Consider the following 16,043-nt stretch of genomic DNA (forward strand, 5'->3'; position numbering starts at 1 on the left):
ATGTCATTAGACCACACCCCTTCTCATTACAGAGATGCACATCACCTAATATGCTTAATTGGTAGTAGGCTTTCGAGCCTATACAGCTTGGAGTAGGACAACATGCATGAAGAGGATGATGTGGACAAAATACTCATTTGCCTAATAATTCTGCACTCCCTGTAGCACAAACAATGACAAGGAGAGTGGACACAGAGGACAGTATAGATAACAACAACAATAACAACAATAACAATAACGGAAACACATCAATTATATTGCACAAAACCCAGTATTGTACATTCCCTGACCATCGTGATATTGCGTTCACCCATTGCACTAACAGTTGTTTCCCTTTTTGTAATACACTAACTCTTTTTCCCGTCCAATATAAAACATGATTATTAAACATGATCACATGTCTGTGTGTCCCTCAGCCGCCCTTTTAAGTGGCTCTTAAAGATGGGGAGACTTGTACTTTCCCTCACTGACAGTGGAAGACTATTCCAGAAGCTCACTCCCTGATATGACAAAGCATTCTGTGAAAAGGTGGTCCGCCTGAATGCTAGTTCACAATCACCTCTAACAGTGGCTCGAGTCAGTTGAGACCCGGCAACACTGGTAGACTTTTGTTTAATAAAATCACTCATTGGTGGAGGCGCCAGACCATGTATAACTTTGTATATTAGACAGGCAGATTTAAATAATTTGAAATTAGTAAAATTTAAAAACTTGTATTTTTCTAAAATTTGACAATGGTGACATGAAAAAGGTTTTTTATCTAATATTTTCAATGCTCTTTTGTAGCATACTTCAATTGTCCCAATAGCAGCAGAGCTCGTATAGGACCAACTTGTAATACAATATTCAATATGAACCAGTATCATTGAGTGCAGGAATGTAATCGCTGCTGTGTCTGTTAATGATGTGCAGATATGTCTAAAGTTCTGTATATTAACATTTACAGTTTTCACTACTTTTTCAATGTGTTTTTTAAAGGATAATTTAGTCTAGTAGCACTCCCAAATACTTAAATTCCTCAACATTAATTAATTCTTGTGCACCCAAGCAAACTTTTACTGCAGCCACGGTTGTTTTAGGTTTACTAAAAAACATTGATACGGCCTTTTTAAAATTAAGGCACAAGCATGAGTCATTCAGCCATTTTTGTAAATCATGTAATGCCAGTGAAAGCTGATGGGCTGCATCATCAGCAGTTTTGGCTTGCGTAAAAATTACCGTATCATCCGCATACGTATCGGATGTGTCCATATTTTTGCACACATTAGGCAAGTCATTTACATAAAGTGAAAATAACAGGGGCCTAGAATTGAACCCTGGGGGACACCTTGCGTACAGTAAAGATAGGGTGACTTGCTATTCTTTATTTGCACGCATTGTTTTCTATCTGATAGATAAGACTGTATCCATTTAACAGTGTGATTACTAAAGTTAAATGTCGACAGTCTAGACAAGAGCTATTATATCATAACACAAGTGTCCTAGAAGTTCCTTGCTTCAGACTGTGTAAATATGTCTCTATCTGCCACCCCACAGTCATATAACACATCACAAATAAAGATCTGTTGGCGCAAGGCCTGAAGTTAACCAGTCAGAGGTGTTTCACAATGGATGATGAGAATTTATCTTTTTCAGACTCATCATTTTATTTGACAAAGCAGATTTGATTTATAGGGACAAAATCAAAAAGGGTGAGGCGTGGAGTTTAATGCACAGGTTCTAGGAGTGGAAGGTAAGTAAACTAGTAATTAGCTGCAGCAGAAATACCTGATTTTGCCCGACTTATTGAATTCGACTTGTACAGTCAAGTATTTGTAAAGACAAAAACGCTCGGCTCACATACCGGATAATCCCAGTTTGGTATAAGGGTGTGTGGCGAATGAAGTAAAACTGTGTTACAGTCACAGGCTTATCCTCTGTGGTCAATTTTAATTGTGTCTTTAAAAGATGTTTTTTTATTTTTTATTACTATCATTAGTTTTCATAAAGGTTTTTCAAGCAAAAAGTTGACAAATAATTAAGTGCAAATGTTTTTTTAGGTGGGGAGATTTTTGATTTGTGCATACTTTTATGTGTTTAAAGACATGATTTTATCTGCTTTATTACACCATTAGTGTTACCACTTTATTATTAATCAGCTGTAGCAAGAGATGAGAGGCAGTGTATGATCAGCTTAATGAAGTAGAAATAATATCACTAATTTGTGCAGGTACTAAGATACCCTCTTTATCTTTCAGAGGGTTCCCTTCACTCAAATGACAGTGTGTCAGACTCCAGTCCACCTCCAGCTGTGGTGCAGACTGGAGTCCCCACACAAGTTGTTCAGCAGGTGCAGACAGCTCAGCAGGTAAAATTTGCACACATACATGGTTATGTCCGTCTATGTTATGTTATGTTGTTTTCTTTGCTCTTGAATCTTCTCTTCATCTCAATAGAGGTCAGTGGTGCAGGCCACCTCCCAGATTGCCAAAACTGAGCCAGGCACACAGCTCAGCGTCACCAGTCTACAGCCTGTCCACATCACCCAGGAGGTAAGCCAAACTCCCAGTGGAGTTTGTCAGTGGTGATGGCATATACGTGATGTCTGAAAATAACTTATGCTTTCACTAACCAGTGTGTAAATGCGAGCTAGTCATCACAGCTTCACTTCACTAAATGTGTGATCAATGTGACTTGTGATGCGTACAAAACTTTGCAACTTCCTTGTGTTTTGGCTCAGTATTAGTCAGCTCATCGTTTCTGTGGTCAAATCTGCAACTTTTCAGCTTCCCCTTAGCACGGAGGTGACCGGTTTAGTCAGGGATAGGAAACTAGAAGATTGGCAGCTGCGTCATGAGGCAGAGGAGTCAGTCTGCCTTGCCTGGATGTCAGCAGACTGCGTAAACGGCTACTGCTGCAAACCCGTCTACCTCCCCTTGGATGAGTATTGGCAGTCACTGTGCATGCTCTCTGTGCATGCTGAGAGAGAGATAGGCTACCCTGCCATCCTCAGCTCAGGTCCCAATCAGCCACCTCTGCACACAGCAACCGCCGCTTTCCAAGTAGGTCAGGGACACGAGGGAATCTGCTGCTACAAAGATGAGTGGACAGAGAAGCTGTCAGTATAAGAAATGTTTGTAGTGCAAAAACAAGGCCGGACATGAAAGATATTAAGTTTCTAAAGGATGAAAGAGTTGATGTGGTTCAACAAGATGGCTGAGGATTTATTGGATTTTGGTGTGTGTGTGTGTCTGTGTGTGTTCGCGCTCACTCCTTAGGTCCAGCAGCAGCTCACATCAGTGCCAGTGCAACATGTGTACACCAATCAAGTGCAGTATGTTGAAGGAGAAGACAACAACTACACCACCAGCACCATGTTAGAATGAACCTCATTTTCTAACACTTGTCCACACAGAGTTATTGTTTTCTTTGTCTTACTTCTTTCTTCGGCTGCTTGGTTTTGTAACCCATCTTTGCATGTCTCTCATCCAGTCGCTCTGGCACCTTCCCTTACACCGACACCCCTTTGTACACCCAGACCACCGCCGCTCCATATTACGAAGGTCAGCCGACTTCCGGCACCCAGGCCTCCACGCCCGGCACACCTCTGACTGTGTCCGTGACAGCCGGCACCACAGCGGGCGTCTCGATGTTCGTGGCCCAGCCTACCACCGCGGCGGGGGGAGGGGCCACAGTGGTGACGGCAGGCGGCACGACCAACGGGGCCGGAGAAGGGGCAGGGACCAACGGCGGCGCGGCAGGCAGTTATGTGATCCAGGGGGGTTACATGCTGGGCAGCGGCGGCAGCAGCAGCAGCAGCGGGTCGGCAGCTGGCAACAGTCAGAACTACTCACACACTGCCCGCGCCTCTCCGGCCACTGTGAGTATTACAGAGGGCGAGGAGAGTAGCGTGCCGTCGGCAGACAAGAAGGTATGCAGAGGCGCCAAGCGCAGGAATTTCTTCTCGTTCTGTTCTCATCCACACAACCCCCCCTTTTGGTGGCGCACACTGATGACGTCATAGTTTGAGTTTTGTCAAAGTGGAAAACACAAGTGAACAATTTGGAGATTAGGAGCAAAAAATGTTAGCTGAAATTTTATTTATTTATTTATTTTGCTTTAACTGTGATTTCCTCAAAGAAAACAAAACCATGACCTCATCATTTTCATACCATTGCAGTGCATGTAATGAGGGGCATTTTTAATTTGCCTGAAATGCCTTGACACTATACTGTTCATCCCAAATTCATCATATTGAACCCCCATACAATGGCCATAACCAAAACATGTCTGGCCGGCATCCCATCAGTACTCCAGGTCATTGATTCATTGCATACCAAAGTTGTATGCCACGGCACGCAAACAGATGTATTTGTGTTTTCATTCCTGAATGACAGACGGACTGTAAATACGAATGGATTTGCGTTTGTATAATACAAATACTAGAGAAAGTTATGTGTGTGTGTGTGTGTGTGTGTGTGTGTGTGTGTGTGCGTTTGTGTGCATGTCATGTACATGTATCTGTTCAAAGGTGTGATATGTGTGGTAATAGTTGTGCATTTATGTTTTTCTGTATATCTGTATATACTGGCTTTGCTAACTGCACCAGCTATTTTCTTTGTTCCATTGCCTGTGTGTCAGGTACAGTGGTTGCTGGACAACTATGAGACAGCTGAAGGAGTGAGTCTGCCCCGTTCCACCCTTTACTGCCATTACTTGCTGCACTGCCAGGAGCAGAAGCTAGAACCTGTTAATGCTGCGTCATTCGGGAAACTCATACGATCTGTGTTCATGGGGCTACGCACACGGCGTCTGGGCACTCGGTAAGCTGTGTAGTCACCCAAACTCATAGGGTAAAAAATATATATGCAACCCATTTATATCCATTAGTAAAGAGAGAGGTGAAGAAGACAGGACAGACAGGGTCGAGTGGGTGGAGACAAATGTTAAAGGTTTGTGAAGGAAAATGTTTACAAGTTGGTAGAGGGAACTTCTATGATTTATGGCTTTGAGATGGTGATGCTGACAAAAAGACAGGAGGCAGAGTTGCTAGGATTTTCATTGATAGTGACCAAGAGGGACAACTTAAGTTGAGTGGTTTTGAAAGTTAGAAAGTCAAGGCTAAGATGGTCTGAACATCTGCAGAGGACGGATAGTGAATATATTGAACAAAAGATGTTGAAGATGGAGCTGCCAGGCAGGAGGAGAAGAGGAAGACCACAGAGGAGAGATCAGACAAACACATCACACATTCCACTGTGGCCTTTTCTGCTGCAGTGATGCATGTCAGGAGCACAAACCCAGTAGTCCTCCGTTCATTTCACCAGACACCAGTAGTCTCCATGTAACTGACGTGCGTAATGCTATGCATGCACACACCAATCAGGCATAAGATTTGACTACTGACAGGTAAAGTGAAATCACTGATTGTCTCTTCACCGTGGCACCTGTTAGTGGGTGGGATATATCAGGAAGCAAGTGAACATTTTGTCTTCAAAGTTGATGTGCTAAAAGCAAGAAGCAAAAGCATTTCTCTGAGTTTGAAAGGGCCAAACTGTAATGGCTAGAAAACTGGGTTGGAGCTGGGTTGTTATCAGTCTCCAATGGTAAGCATCTATCAAAAGTGGTCCAAGGAAGGAACAATAGTGAACCACTATTATGATGAGAGTATCATGGGCGGCCGAGGCTGATCCTTGTGGTTCGATGCAGCCACGGTACCGTTCCTGTAGCTTAATCCTGGTTCTGATGGAAAGGTGTCAGAATGCACTGTGCAACACAGCTCGTTGTGTGTGGGGCTGCATAGCCACAGTACACCCTCTCATGGAAACAGTACTCCCTGATGGCTGTGGACTCTTTCAGCAGAATAACGTGCTCTGGTTGGTTTGAGGTTTGAGGAGCACAGCAACAATTTTGAGGTGTTGACTTGGCCTCCCAATTCCCAAGAATTTGGATTGTGCTAGTTAAACAAGTGCGATGCATGGAGGCCGCACCTCGCAACTTACAGGACTTAAAGGATCTGTTGCTAACCTCTTGGTGCCAAATACCACAGCACACCCTCAGGGCTCTAGTGGAGCCCAAGCCTCGACATATCAGGGCTGTTTCAGCAGAAAAAGGGGGACCAACACAATATTAGGCAGGTGGTCATATGTTATGCTTGATTGGTGTACCTTAAATTAGTTTCCAGCAGAAATGCAGTTTTTTTTGTGTTGTTTTGTTTAAATTTTTCTAGGAACATCTATAAAGCTCTCTGGAGCATTGGGAAATGTTTGCCTTGTGTAGGAAGACATGTGGGTAGTGATGAAGACAGACAGCATGTGTGTGGGAGAGTGAGTGAGCTAGTGAAATGACTTTTTAAAAGTATTTAGTGCTATGGGTGCAAATACTTTGTGTTTTATGAAATTCTAATTCAGTGTATAGTAAGACTATACATGTGGCTTGTATGGAGTTAACATACATTTAAACAGACAGCATAAACACTATGCTCTCTATAGAGTTAGGCTCTTTTAAAAATAAAAGTCAAACCACATTTGTCTTCCTGTTAGGGGTAATTCTAAATACCACTATTATGGGCTGAGAATCAAAGCGGGCTCTTCTCTTCTCCGGCTGATGGAAGACCAACAACACCTGGCTATGAGGCAACAGCCGTTCTCACAGAAACAGAGGTATCCACAGAAATGTCTACACATTCAAGCGCATCTTCTCTATCATTACACAGTTGACCTTTTTTCTACCTCATACGGTTTTTGCCACCGGCTCCTGTTTTTTCTCCATCTCTCACACCATGTCTTCCATTCTTCTCGCGGCTCTGGGCATTTGCTGCTCTTATTATAAGACTGAATTACAATTTCATTTCACTTCATTATTTATCACCTTTGTCTAGACATGAATGCCTGATGTGCTTTTTCGCTCCCTACCTATCAGGTTGAAGCCTGTTCATAAGGTGGAAGGAATGACCAATGGAACGGCAGCAGGAGCAGGTCAGCAGCAGCAACAGCAGCAGGGATCGGGCCACGTGGATATCAGCACCCAGGTTCAGCAGTACCAACAGTTCCTTGGTGAGCTTAGTAAACAATGAACACACTTGTTAGTGAGTGCTGCTTTTTTTTTTTTTTTTAAATGTTAATTTGGTTGAGTCACAAGAGTGAGCAAGCAAAATATTCTTGTAAGCTCTCAGGGCTTGTTGTGAGGACCTTGCATTACATTATGTGGTTGCTTAGAGTGCATGGGCTGTGCCTGACACAGCACCAGTCTTTGAACTTGCTTTTCCCTGTGAAGTAAATTGTTAATTTGGCCTGACAAAGTGTGTCTCCTCATCTTTAGGTTTTAGGCTTTTTGGGAAGCCTTCATTTTTATTAGCAGCAAGGACCTCCATGCCCTGTTAACGGACTGTCAAATCCAGTAACAGAATCTGCTGTAACAGTTTATTACAAGTATATAAGGCATGGTTTCCTATTTATGTAAGCATATAGCACACAGGCCTATACTTATGCTGCTGTGTTTACTTGAATTGCGTAGTTCCTTTGTTTGATAGCATGATGGGATTTTTACACCTGATATATGTTTAACATTTCTATATGCTGCTGTGCTGGCGGTGCAGTGGTTAACACTCAGAGCCTCACAGCAAGGAGGTTCAATTTCATCACCAGGACAGGATCTTCCTGTGTGGAGTTTGCAGGTTGTCCCCGTGTTTGTCTAAATTGCCCATAGGTGTGAACGTGAGTGCAAATGGTTGTCTATGTCTATGCCTATGTGTTAGCCCTGCAACACACGAGCAACCTGTCCAGGGTGTACTCCACCTCTTGCCCTAAGACAGCTGGAATAGCCCCCCCCCCCCCGGCCCCCTTTCAACCCTGAATTGGATAAGCAGAAGAGAATGGATGGATGGCTATTTCTATATGTGTAAGGCAGGATGGTAGTTAGCACTGTTGCCTCACAGCAAAAAGGTCCTGGGTTTGAATCTAGCATATTTGGTTGTGGCCTTTCTTTGTGGAGTCTGAATGTTCTCCCCGTGTTTGCATGGGTTCTCTCTGGCTTCCTCCCACAGTCCAAACACATGCAGTTAGAGGGGCTGGGTTAACTGGTGATTCTAAATTAGCCATAGGTGTGAATGTGAGTTTAAATGGTTGTGTCTTTGTGTGTTTGCCCTGTGACATACTGGCAATATGTCCAGGTTTGTTCGAGACCTACCTACTTATCCAATTCAGGGTCTTGAATTGGATAAGCAGATGGAAATGGATGGACGGATTATATGTTTTTAATCTGAACATAATGTAAAAAGACAATCTCATTACCAACATTTAAATGCCACATCCCTCCTACTATGAGCTAAACCACAACAGGCATGTCCATCTAAGCACATTTAGTGGCATTCACATAAATGTTGATTACTCTGTGCAGTTAATGGGATTTCTCTCTTAGTATCCACTGCTCCTTTGTCCTGTGTCCAGATGCATCCAGAGCTCTCCCAGAGTTCCCAGAGATCGATCTCCAGGGGAAGTCTCTGCCAGAGGGCATTGAGCTGGAGCACATAAAGAGCTTTCAGCTGCTGTACAGAGAACATTGTGAGGTAACCGAAATTGGAACCCACTGACTATTTACTGAAGTTTTTCCTTTGTGTGTAGTTCCTTTCTGTGAATCACTGGAGGACTACTCTAAATGAAATTACACCAATTATAACCTTTTAGTGGGAAAAACCGACTGTAATTTGATCAAAATGTCAAGTTCTTATAGATGTAGTGGTGAAGATGAGTTTTAAGGTTAGGAAGACCACGTTGAAAGCAAAATCCAGAAATGCAGAATGTTGTTTTCCTCTCCTTTGTTCATTCAGTTGCCCCACTACCCCCACCCCAATAATCTATTTGTCCTCAGTCTTCGATTCTTCGATGTATGGATTATTTTCTTTCTGTTCTTTCAGGCTATTCTCGATGTGATGGTTAACCTGCAGTTTACCCTAGTGGAGACTCTGTGGAAGACCTTCTGGAGGTTCAGCCAAAGTCAGGCCGGAGATGCCACGTTGGCCGTGTGAGTGATTGTACTCCACAGGCAGGCGTTCATTCAAGATCCAGATTGTGTCCTAAGATAGTAAAAACATTTGTCTGTTGCCGTAGCATTACTATTTCCATACAAACTGTGTGTGCGTGTGTGTGCGCCTCGGCAGTCACGATGAGTCAGAGAAGCGTCTCCCTAAGTCCTGCCTGGTGTTGCTGTGCAAATATGAGCCAGTGCTGCGCTGGAGCCGCGACTGTGACAACAGCCTCTACCAGGGCCTGGTGGAAATCCTCATCCCTGATGTCCTCAGACCCATCCCCAGTAAGGCTCTATAGGAAGACTGATTATGTAGTGAACCATGTAAGCATGCTTATCCGTGCCTACAGAGTGTGTTTATACAAATAAAGAGCTATTCCTAAAACTCAGTGCCAATTTAAAGTTGTTGAAATGAGCCAACTAGGGAGCAAAGATCCTCCTGACAGCCTTTTGGATGTGTAGTGAAAGAATACACTGTTTTCCATCACGTGTACCCATTGCGCTGCCCTTACTGGCAGCTACACTTATTTCTTCTGGTTTCGGTTATAGTTTTAGTCAGAGTTTAACTTTTAAGACCTTGAACAGTTCCCTTTTGAATATTCGTCATTTTCTTTCCCATCACAATGCTGCCAGAGAAAAAAATGTTCCACATCCACATAAAGTGGATACAAGTCTGGTTATTCAGCTGTAATGCCAAAAAGAAAATAAATAAAAATTGAAAAATCTTTGACCAGCAGAACCTTGGCTAATTGTCTAGACATTAGATAATCGTTTTCCCACTCTAGCAGTGACAGACCCATTTCTGCCCACAGGTGCCTTAACTCAAGCCATTCGCAACTTTGCCAAGAGCCTGGAGAGCTGGCTGACCAATGCCATGATGAACATCCCTGAGGAAATGGTCCGCATCAAGGTAAAGCCCTCCATTATTAGCTTGGCGCTGATGGAACCGCTTGTTTTCTGAGCCATGGAGCAAACAGTCTTTTCAGGCATGACAAAAACATCGTCTTATTGTGTGGGACTCTAAGCTCAGACATTATTAGATTTTTGTGAGCAGGAGCTAGAGTTGAATTTATATAAAAGCTCTGCGGTGCAGCTTTTGTGAAGAAGGGAAAAAAGAGGTTCCATCAAAGTAAATAAATGACAGCAGATGTGAGCAGCTATCACAGAAAACATCTGTTATATACGGATATTTGTGAAAATATTGATATGCATCTTTTTCTGACCCGTCGTCTTCCTCCTCTCTCAGGTCACATCAGCCAATGCTTTTGCTCAGACCCTGCGCCGCTACACCAGTCTGAACCACCTGGCCCAGGCAGCCCGTGCTGTCCTCCAGAACACGGCTCAGATCAATCAGATGCTGTCCGACCTCAACCGCGTCGACTTTGCCAACGTCCAGGTCGGTTCAGTGTCTAGCAGCATTCTCATTAAATCGCGCTGATGACATTGTCAGTGGTTGAATGCCGCTTTGGTTTTGCAGCTGACTCTGTAGCTTGTGGTTACACTGAGGTTTCATGTGTTATTTGTTTATCCAACTTCCGTCATAGTGTCTCTTTTTTATTTTACTGTTCAGGAAGCTCACTTGGTTTTTCTAAGAAACTGCTTCTTCCGCCTGATTATATGTTCAGATACTGAACAGTAAACTTAGTGCTAGTGCGTGGTTTAAGCTCCATCATCTGCTGCTATTTATAAATATAAGGTCATCCAGCCTCTTTTACTGGTGCAGATGTGACTGCCCTATAATGACACTTTGCCTTTTTCTCCCTGTTTGTGCTTTTGTAGGAGCAGGCTTCATGGGTGTGCCGGTGCGAAGACCGTGTGGTCCAGCGGCTCGAGCAGGACTTCAAGCTGACCCTCCAGCAGCAGAACTCACTGGAGCAGTGGGCCGCGTGGCTCGACGGTGTGGTCTCCCAGGTCCTAAAGCCCTACCAACAGAGCCCTGCTTTCCCTAAAGCTGCCAAGCTCTTTCTGCTCAAGTGGTCCTTTTACAGGTGGGGAGCAGTCAGAAAGAATGAATTCCAAGTTCTGCCTCTCCTGACCTTTCCCGAGTCCATTTTTATTTGTGTTGATAGATTTGATTTGGTTGGATCTTTATTCTCCTCTTTTGAGCTAAATGTCTGGTAAAAATGATGAAGGAGGAGTGTACGAGTGCACAATAGCCAGTAATTTAGAGCTGAAGTATACAGGGCTAAAATGGCCTTTGTCAGTTTGCATTATTTTTTGTGATGTTGTATTCAGTTTGAGCTGCAGGCTTTAGTCCTGAAGTTAAAACAAACCTAGTCTGTACTTTGTTAAGTCATTGCTAACTGTAATAATCACAAGATAATCATCAGAACTGTCCAAATCTTAAATGACTGGATTTTTTTAAATTAACAAAACAAGAGAGCAGTTTAAAAAGTGATAACCAAGACAAGGACATAGAATACTTACAATAACAACACAAACTAGAAAACAATCACTAGGATAGTAGAGATAAAAGGATGAGTGTACTACTCATTATAACCATATTCCTAAATAAATGCTAAAAGTAACAGTAACAATAATCCTCATCCACCTCTATGCTGTAATCGTAAGTATGCATCCATATACCTTCCTATGCACATATGCCATAGTGATAAAAAAAAAAAAGCAAGGATATGCATATATATATATGTGTGTGTGTGTATGTGTGTGTGTGTGCACAGGACCCTCAAGCTCCTAGGCCTCTGGTAGAGACATGAGCTTGAAGGATAAAGATAAAGAAGGATAAAGGGCGAGTGGGGAATTTAATTTATTTATTTATATAAATATATATAAAACCAAGCTCATCCCATAAGCAGGGTCTTAGTCAAGCAGGTCATTACAAGTCAGTTGCCATTCATTTGCCTCCTTTGGAGACTGGATGGAAATCCGAAGGCTCTGAATCGCTCTCAGACCTGTCTGGAATAAATAGCAGAGCTGAAATTTAAAATCCAAACCACCCCACATCACACAGCTTTATTGAAGGAACTTATCAAATACTCAAATTGAGTAAATAAGTCACCGACTCGACTCGTGGTTCGTGGTGTCAACCTTGTCCCAGTAAAGCAATGAGATAGAGGAAAAAAGCAGTTTCTGTTTGTAAGTTAGAGAAGTGGTACATGTGTGAAGAGTGGCTTGTTTCCCATTTCTGTTCCTCAGTTCCATGGTAATCAGAGACCTCACCCTGCGGAGTGCCGCCAGCTTCGGATCCTTTCACCTGATTCGTCTGCTATACGACGAGTACATGTACTACCTTATCGAGCACAGAGTGGCCCAGGCTAAAGGAGAGACCCCCATTGCTGTTATGGGAGAGGTATCAACATACACGGATCCAGAAATGCAAATACATTCATATAATAGTGTAAGCCACATTTACACCACTAACCAAATCCCCTCTTGACATTAGTTTGCCAGCTTAGGCCGAGGTCTGAACCAGCTGGATCCGGATAAAGGTCTGCACTGATTCTGCTGTAGCTCGTCTTAACTGACACCTGTGCTCTAAGCTTTGCTGGTAACCATCTCTGTTATGCTGTCTGTTGTAGAAGAGGAAGAAGAAGAGGAGGAGGAGAGTGATGAAGAAGGTCAGGAGCTGTCCCTTCCCTCAGACGGGGCCGTGCTCGGAGAGGAGTCTCTGGAGCCGCCTGCCAAGCTGGCCAGAACTGACCAGAGAGTTCTCTTCGCCACCGGGTCAGCTGACAACTAGCCGCAGTGTAAATGACGTGCTGATCTCACAGACACACACGCCGATGTACAAAGAACAGTAATTTATACCCCCTGACACCTGTATATAGAGCTTGTTGAGGTGCGCCCGCGTGCACTCTCGCTGCATATGGTTCTGTTTGCGTGCAGTCCTCAGGCACACACAATCAAAACACACTCAAGTCAGTAACTGCTGCTGCCCGGATGGCACAACCACCTGTCGCCACCATTGATTACTCCCACAGTCAGTGGCGTTTTGTAACAGGACGTGGCTTCAGAAACCCGGGGTCTCTTGATGCAGAGAGGACCTTCAGTTGTATGAATCTGTAAAAACAAAACAAACTAAAGCCAGGCACTTCTTTTCGTTTATCTCCTCATCGCGCCGCAGCCTCGCTGTTTTTCCCTCTCATTGCTGTAAAACGAATGCTCGCCCTCCCACCGCTGTCACTGCCGTATCAAAGTGGTCTTTAAAAGGTACTGCGGGGTGTGTGTGTGTTTGTGTGCGGAGCGGACCGTAAGCGGTGTTTGAATTTAGTCACTACTTCATTTACCGCTTTGTGGGAGCGTAGGGTTTTTTGTTGTTGTTGCTTTTTCTTTTTTTTTTTAAAGACAGCAGGCGACTTTTTTGTGTGTGTCAGCTTGTACGAGCACTGTGGTCACACCGCTCTGCTGTTATTTGTAGAGGCCGAGTGAACACGCGTTTTTACCCGGTCGTGCGCGTCTGTTTGCGTGACTCATGCCGAGTGGTGACTGTTGTGTAGATATTTTCTAGAGCATTCATGGTTTGATTTTTTTTTTTTTGATGGCGTGTGCAGATTTCCTGTGTGATTCACCTGTTAAAAGACAAAAAAGAAAAAAGAGAAGCTCTCGTGTTCTCGGAGTGCCTACCTCAGCTGCCACAAACACTTGTAAAGATGAAGCTCCAGCTGTGAAGTAGGAACTCCTGTTAGTTGCTGCAAGAAAAAAATTCTCTTTTTTTCCTTTTTTTTTTAAAACAAGAACATCTGGTTCTTGTTTTAAGAGAGAGAGAAGTGCCGTACGTGTACCATAGTTTATGTTTAAGTGCTTCAATCCTATCCACCCATTAAGTTCCTCTGTGCCCTCATTTGCCCTCGACTCGTTATGTTTTTGCCTTATTTCATTCTGTTTCTGTTTTTTTCCCCCACATTTGTGTGTTTCTGGGTGCCAAACCGGTTTGCTTTGATCCTCGCTGATTTTTCTTTCTTTCTTATGTTTTTTTAAGAACTGTGCCTGAGTAAGAACGGTGATATACTTATATTCTACTGTATATTTATCCACTATTTTGAATTTCGTTGTCACTAAGTGAACCTCTTGTGCAGTGTACGGTGCTGTGTTGTCACACATTGTAAGCGACCCTCGTGTGCATTATTGATTTGTGATTGTACGTTCGGTTATCGATCCTCTTTCATATCTGATGACTTTTCCACTCACAGGCTAAGTAAGGCCCTGCCTCTTTGCACATGTTGACTTTATTGTCTAAAAGTTTTTTTGTTTGTTTTTTCCCCCCCCTCACTTTCTTCGAGGTGTTTTTTTTTTTTTTTTAAATGGTGAGATGGAGGCGTCAGATTTCATGCAAATGTCTCTCACCCCTCGGTGAGATTCAGAGAAATCGACCGAGGTGAGAGATCTGCTCAGTCCTCCACCACCGCTCATCTCATTCCCCTCGTCTCACTGTGTTTTTTTTCTCACTCTCATGCCCGATGGCTTTGTTTTGCTTCTAAAACACTGTTCATGGAGATCAGTTGTCATATTCCTTTTTCATTTCTGTCAATACTGTCTATAAATAGCGGTGCGTGTTTTTTCACAGGCATTGCCAGCCTCAAACCAGCACATCATCCTTTATACGAAGTCTAGCGCTACCACAGCTGAGTACATATCACTCCAGTCTTTTAATGATCTACAGCGTGCAGAATGGCCATTGTTTACCCACTAAAAAAGGAAAAAAATGTTCGTCATTTTTATAGTGCGTTGTTTCTTATGTACAAAACAAAATGAGAAAAAAAAAGATGTTCAGTGGCAGTGTTTTTTGAATTTTGGTCTGCTCTAAGTATGACTGTGCCTTTGGAGGTGGTAGAATGCAATTCAGATGTTTTTAATTTTAAAGATATAAATTAAAGAATTTTTAAAATTACTCCGGATATCTCTCGTGGATTTCTGAGTCTGATTTCTGAGTCAGTGTAAGGGCGGGGTTACTGTCTGAAAAACAGTCACTTTCTTATTAAATTTGACACCCTTGGCTGAAAAAAAAAAAAACAAGACCGTGACTTCCTGGGCCACGCTCACACGAACACACTCGTCTGCTACCACTTCTGCTGCTGTATAAATAAGACACTGGAACAGGAAACGCAGAATACCTGAAACTCAAAAGTCAGCCTGCTTTAAGCAGAGCAGAAACGGATCAATTGTGCTGGCAACTTTTGACAGCTGGTAACCCGAGCGTGTTCACTGAGAACAGCAGAGGTGGAAGAATCAGAGGTACAGAGCAGAGAAAGATGTTATTGGTGCAGTGTTTCTGCATGTGCGAGGTCCCATGGTACACACAGGATTTTAAAGTTTTGCAATAAATAGCTGAGCAATATTCAGATAAAAGCAGAAAAGCGCAAGTAAATGACTGCAAAGTGTCATAAAGTGTCAAAGTACCATGAGGGGCCACACCTAATGAGGCTCAGAGACACACAAACATGTCATTTATGTCAAGAGACCCTCCTTTACGTATCACGTCAGGTAAGCTAACAGTGACCCCTAGTGGTGTTTTCCCTCAAGTACTCTTTTATGGCTGGCAACAGCAGAGCATGTATTATATACTCTGCAGCCACTTCATTAGTTACTGGTTTGGAGCCACTATTGCTTTTTAAGCTGCCTTAATTCAACAAGGTGCTATAAACATTCCTCGCAGATGTTGGTCCATACTGACATGATAGCATCACACAGTTGCTGAAAATTTGTCAGCTGTACATCCATGAATGAAATCATCCGTTTCACCACATCCTAAAGATGTTCTAATGCACTAAGATCTGGTGACTGTGGAAGCTATTAAAGTATAGTGAACTCATTGTAATGCTCAAGAAATGTTCTCATTCTCTAGAGATGTCTGTGTGGGGACAAGCTGAACAGATCAAAGTTCATAGTCACTTGAATCACCTTTTTCTCTGTTCTGATGCTCATTTTGAACTTCAGCAGGTATTTTTGGCCACATCTAGATGCCTAAATATGTTGGGTTGCATGCATGCGATTGGCTGATTAGATATGTGTTAACAAGAAGTTAAACAGGTGTACCTAATGAGTGCATTTGGTCCAAAAGCGACACAGACACGATATTCATG

At 43.1% G+C, this 16,043-nt stretch overlaps 1 protein-coding gene across 6 annotated transcripts in view; it reads left to right on the plus strand.

Annotated features, from left to right (window-relative positions):
• Positions 1 to 13,550, plus strand: part of rfx1a (regulatory factor X, 1a (influences HLA class II expression)) — a 19,143-nt gene extending 5,593 nt beyond the window's left edge. For 2 of the 6 annotated variants that reach the window (XM_005734544.2, XM_013911276.1), the window contains exons 3-19: positions 2,238 to 2,347; positions 2,436 to 2,531; positions 2,766 to 3,041; positions 3,258 to 3,355; positions 3,472 to 3,910; positions 4,621 to 4,802; positions 6,522 to 6,641; positions 6,901 to 7,034; positions 8,427 to 8,545; positions 8,894 to 9,000; positions 9,137 to 9,288; positions 9,816 to 9,913; positions 10,250 to 10,399; positions 10,783 to 10,991; positions 12,160 to 12,313; positions 12,407 to 12,452; positions 12,543 to 13,550. In XM_005734544.2, coding sequence (XP_005734601.1) covers positions 2,238 to 2,347; positions 2,436 to 2,531; positions 2,766 to 3,041; positions 3,258 to 3,355; positions 3,472 to 3,910; positions 4,621 to 4,802; positions 6,522 to 6,641; positions 6,901 to 7,034; positions 8,427 to 8,545; positions 8,894 to 9,000; positions 9,137 to 9,288; positions 9,816 to 9,913; positions 10,250 to 10,399; positions 10,783 to 10,991; positions 12,160 to 12,313; positions 12,407 to 12,452; positions 12,543 to 12,703 — 2,651 coding nt within the window. In that variant the 3' untranslated portion in view covers positions 12,704 to 13,550. The remainder of the gene's footprint in view (positions 1 to 2,237; positions 2,348 to 2,435; positions 2,532 to 2,765; positions 3,042 to 3,257; positions 3,356 to 3,471; positions 3,911 to 4,620; positions 4,803 to 6,521; positions 6,642 to 6,900; positions 7,035 to 8,426; positions 8,546 to 8,893; positions 9,001 to 9,136; positions 9,289 to 9,815; positions 9,914 to 10,249; positions 10,400 to 10,782; positions 10,992 to 12,159; positions 12,314 to 12,406; positions 12,453 to 12,542) is intronic. The other 4 variants (XM_013911277.1, XM_005734545.1, XM_013911278.1 and 1 more) reach the window with 4 other exon arrangements.
• The last annotated feature ends 2,493 nt before the right edge of the window (positions 13,551 to 16,043 follow it).

The sequence above is a fragment of the Pundamilia nyererei genome, unplaced genomic scaffold (genome assembly GCF_000239375.1).
Source record: "Pundamilia nyererei isolate P.nyererei 1_Seehausen unplaced genomic scaffold, PunNye1.0 scaffold00059, whole genome shotgun sequence".
Taxonomy (NCBI): Eukaryota; Metazoa; Chordata; class Actinopteri; order Cichliformes; family Cichlidae; genus Pundamilia; species Pundamilia nyererei.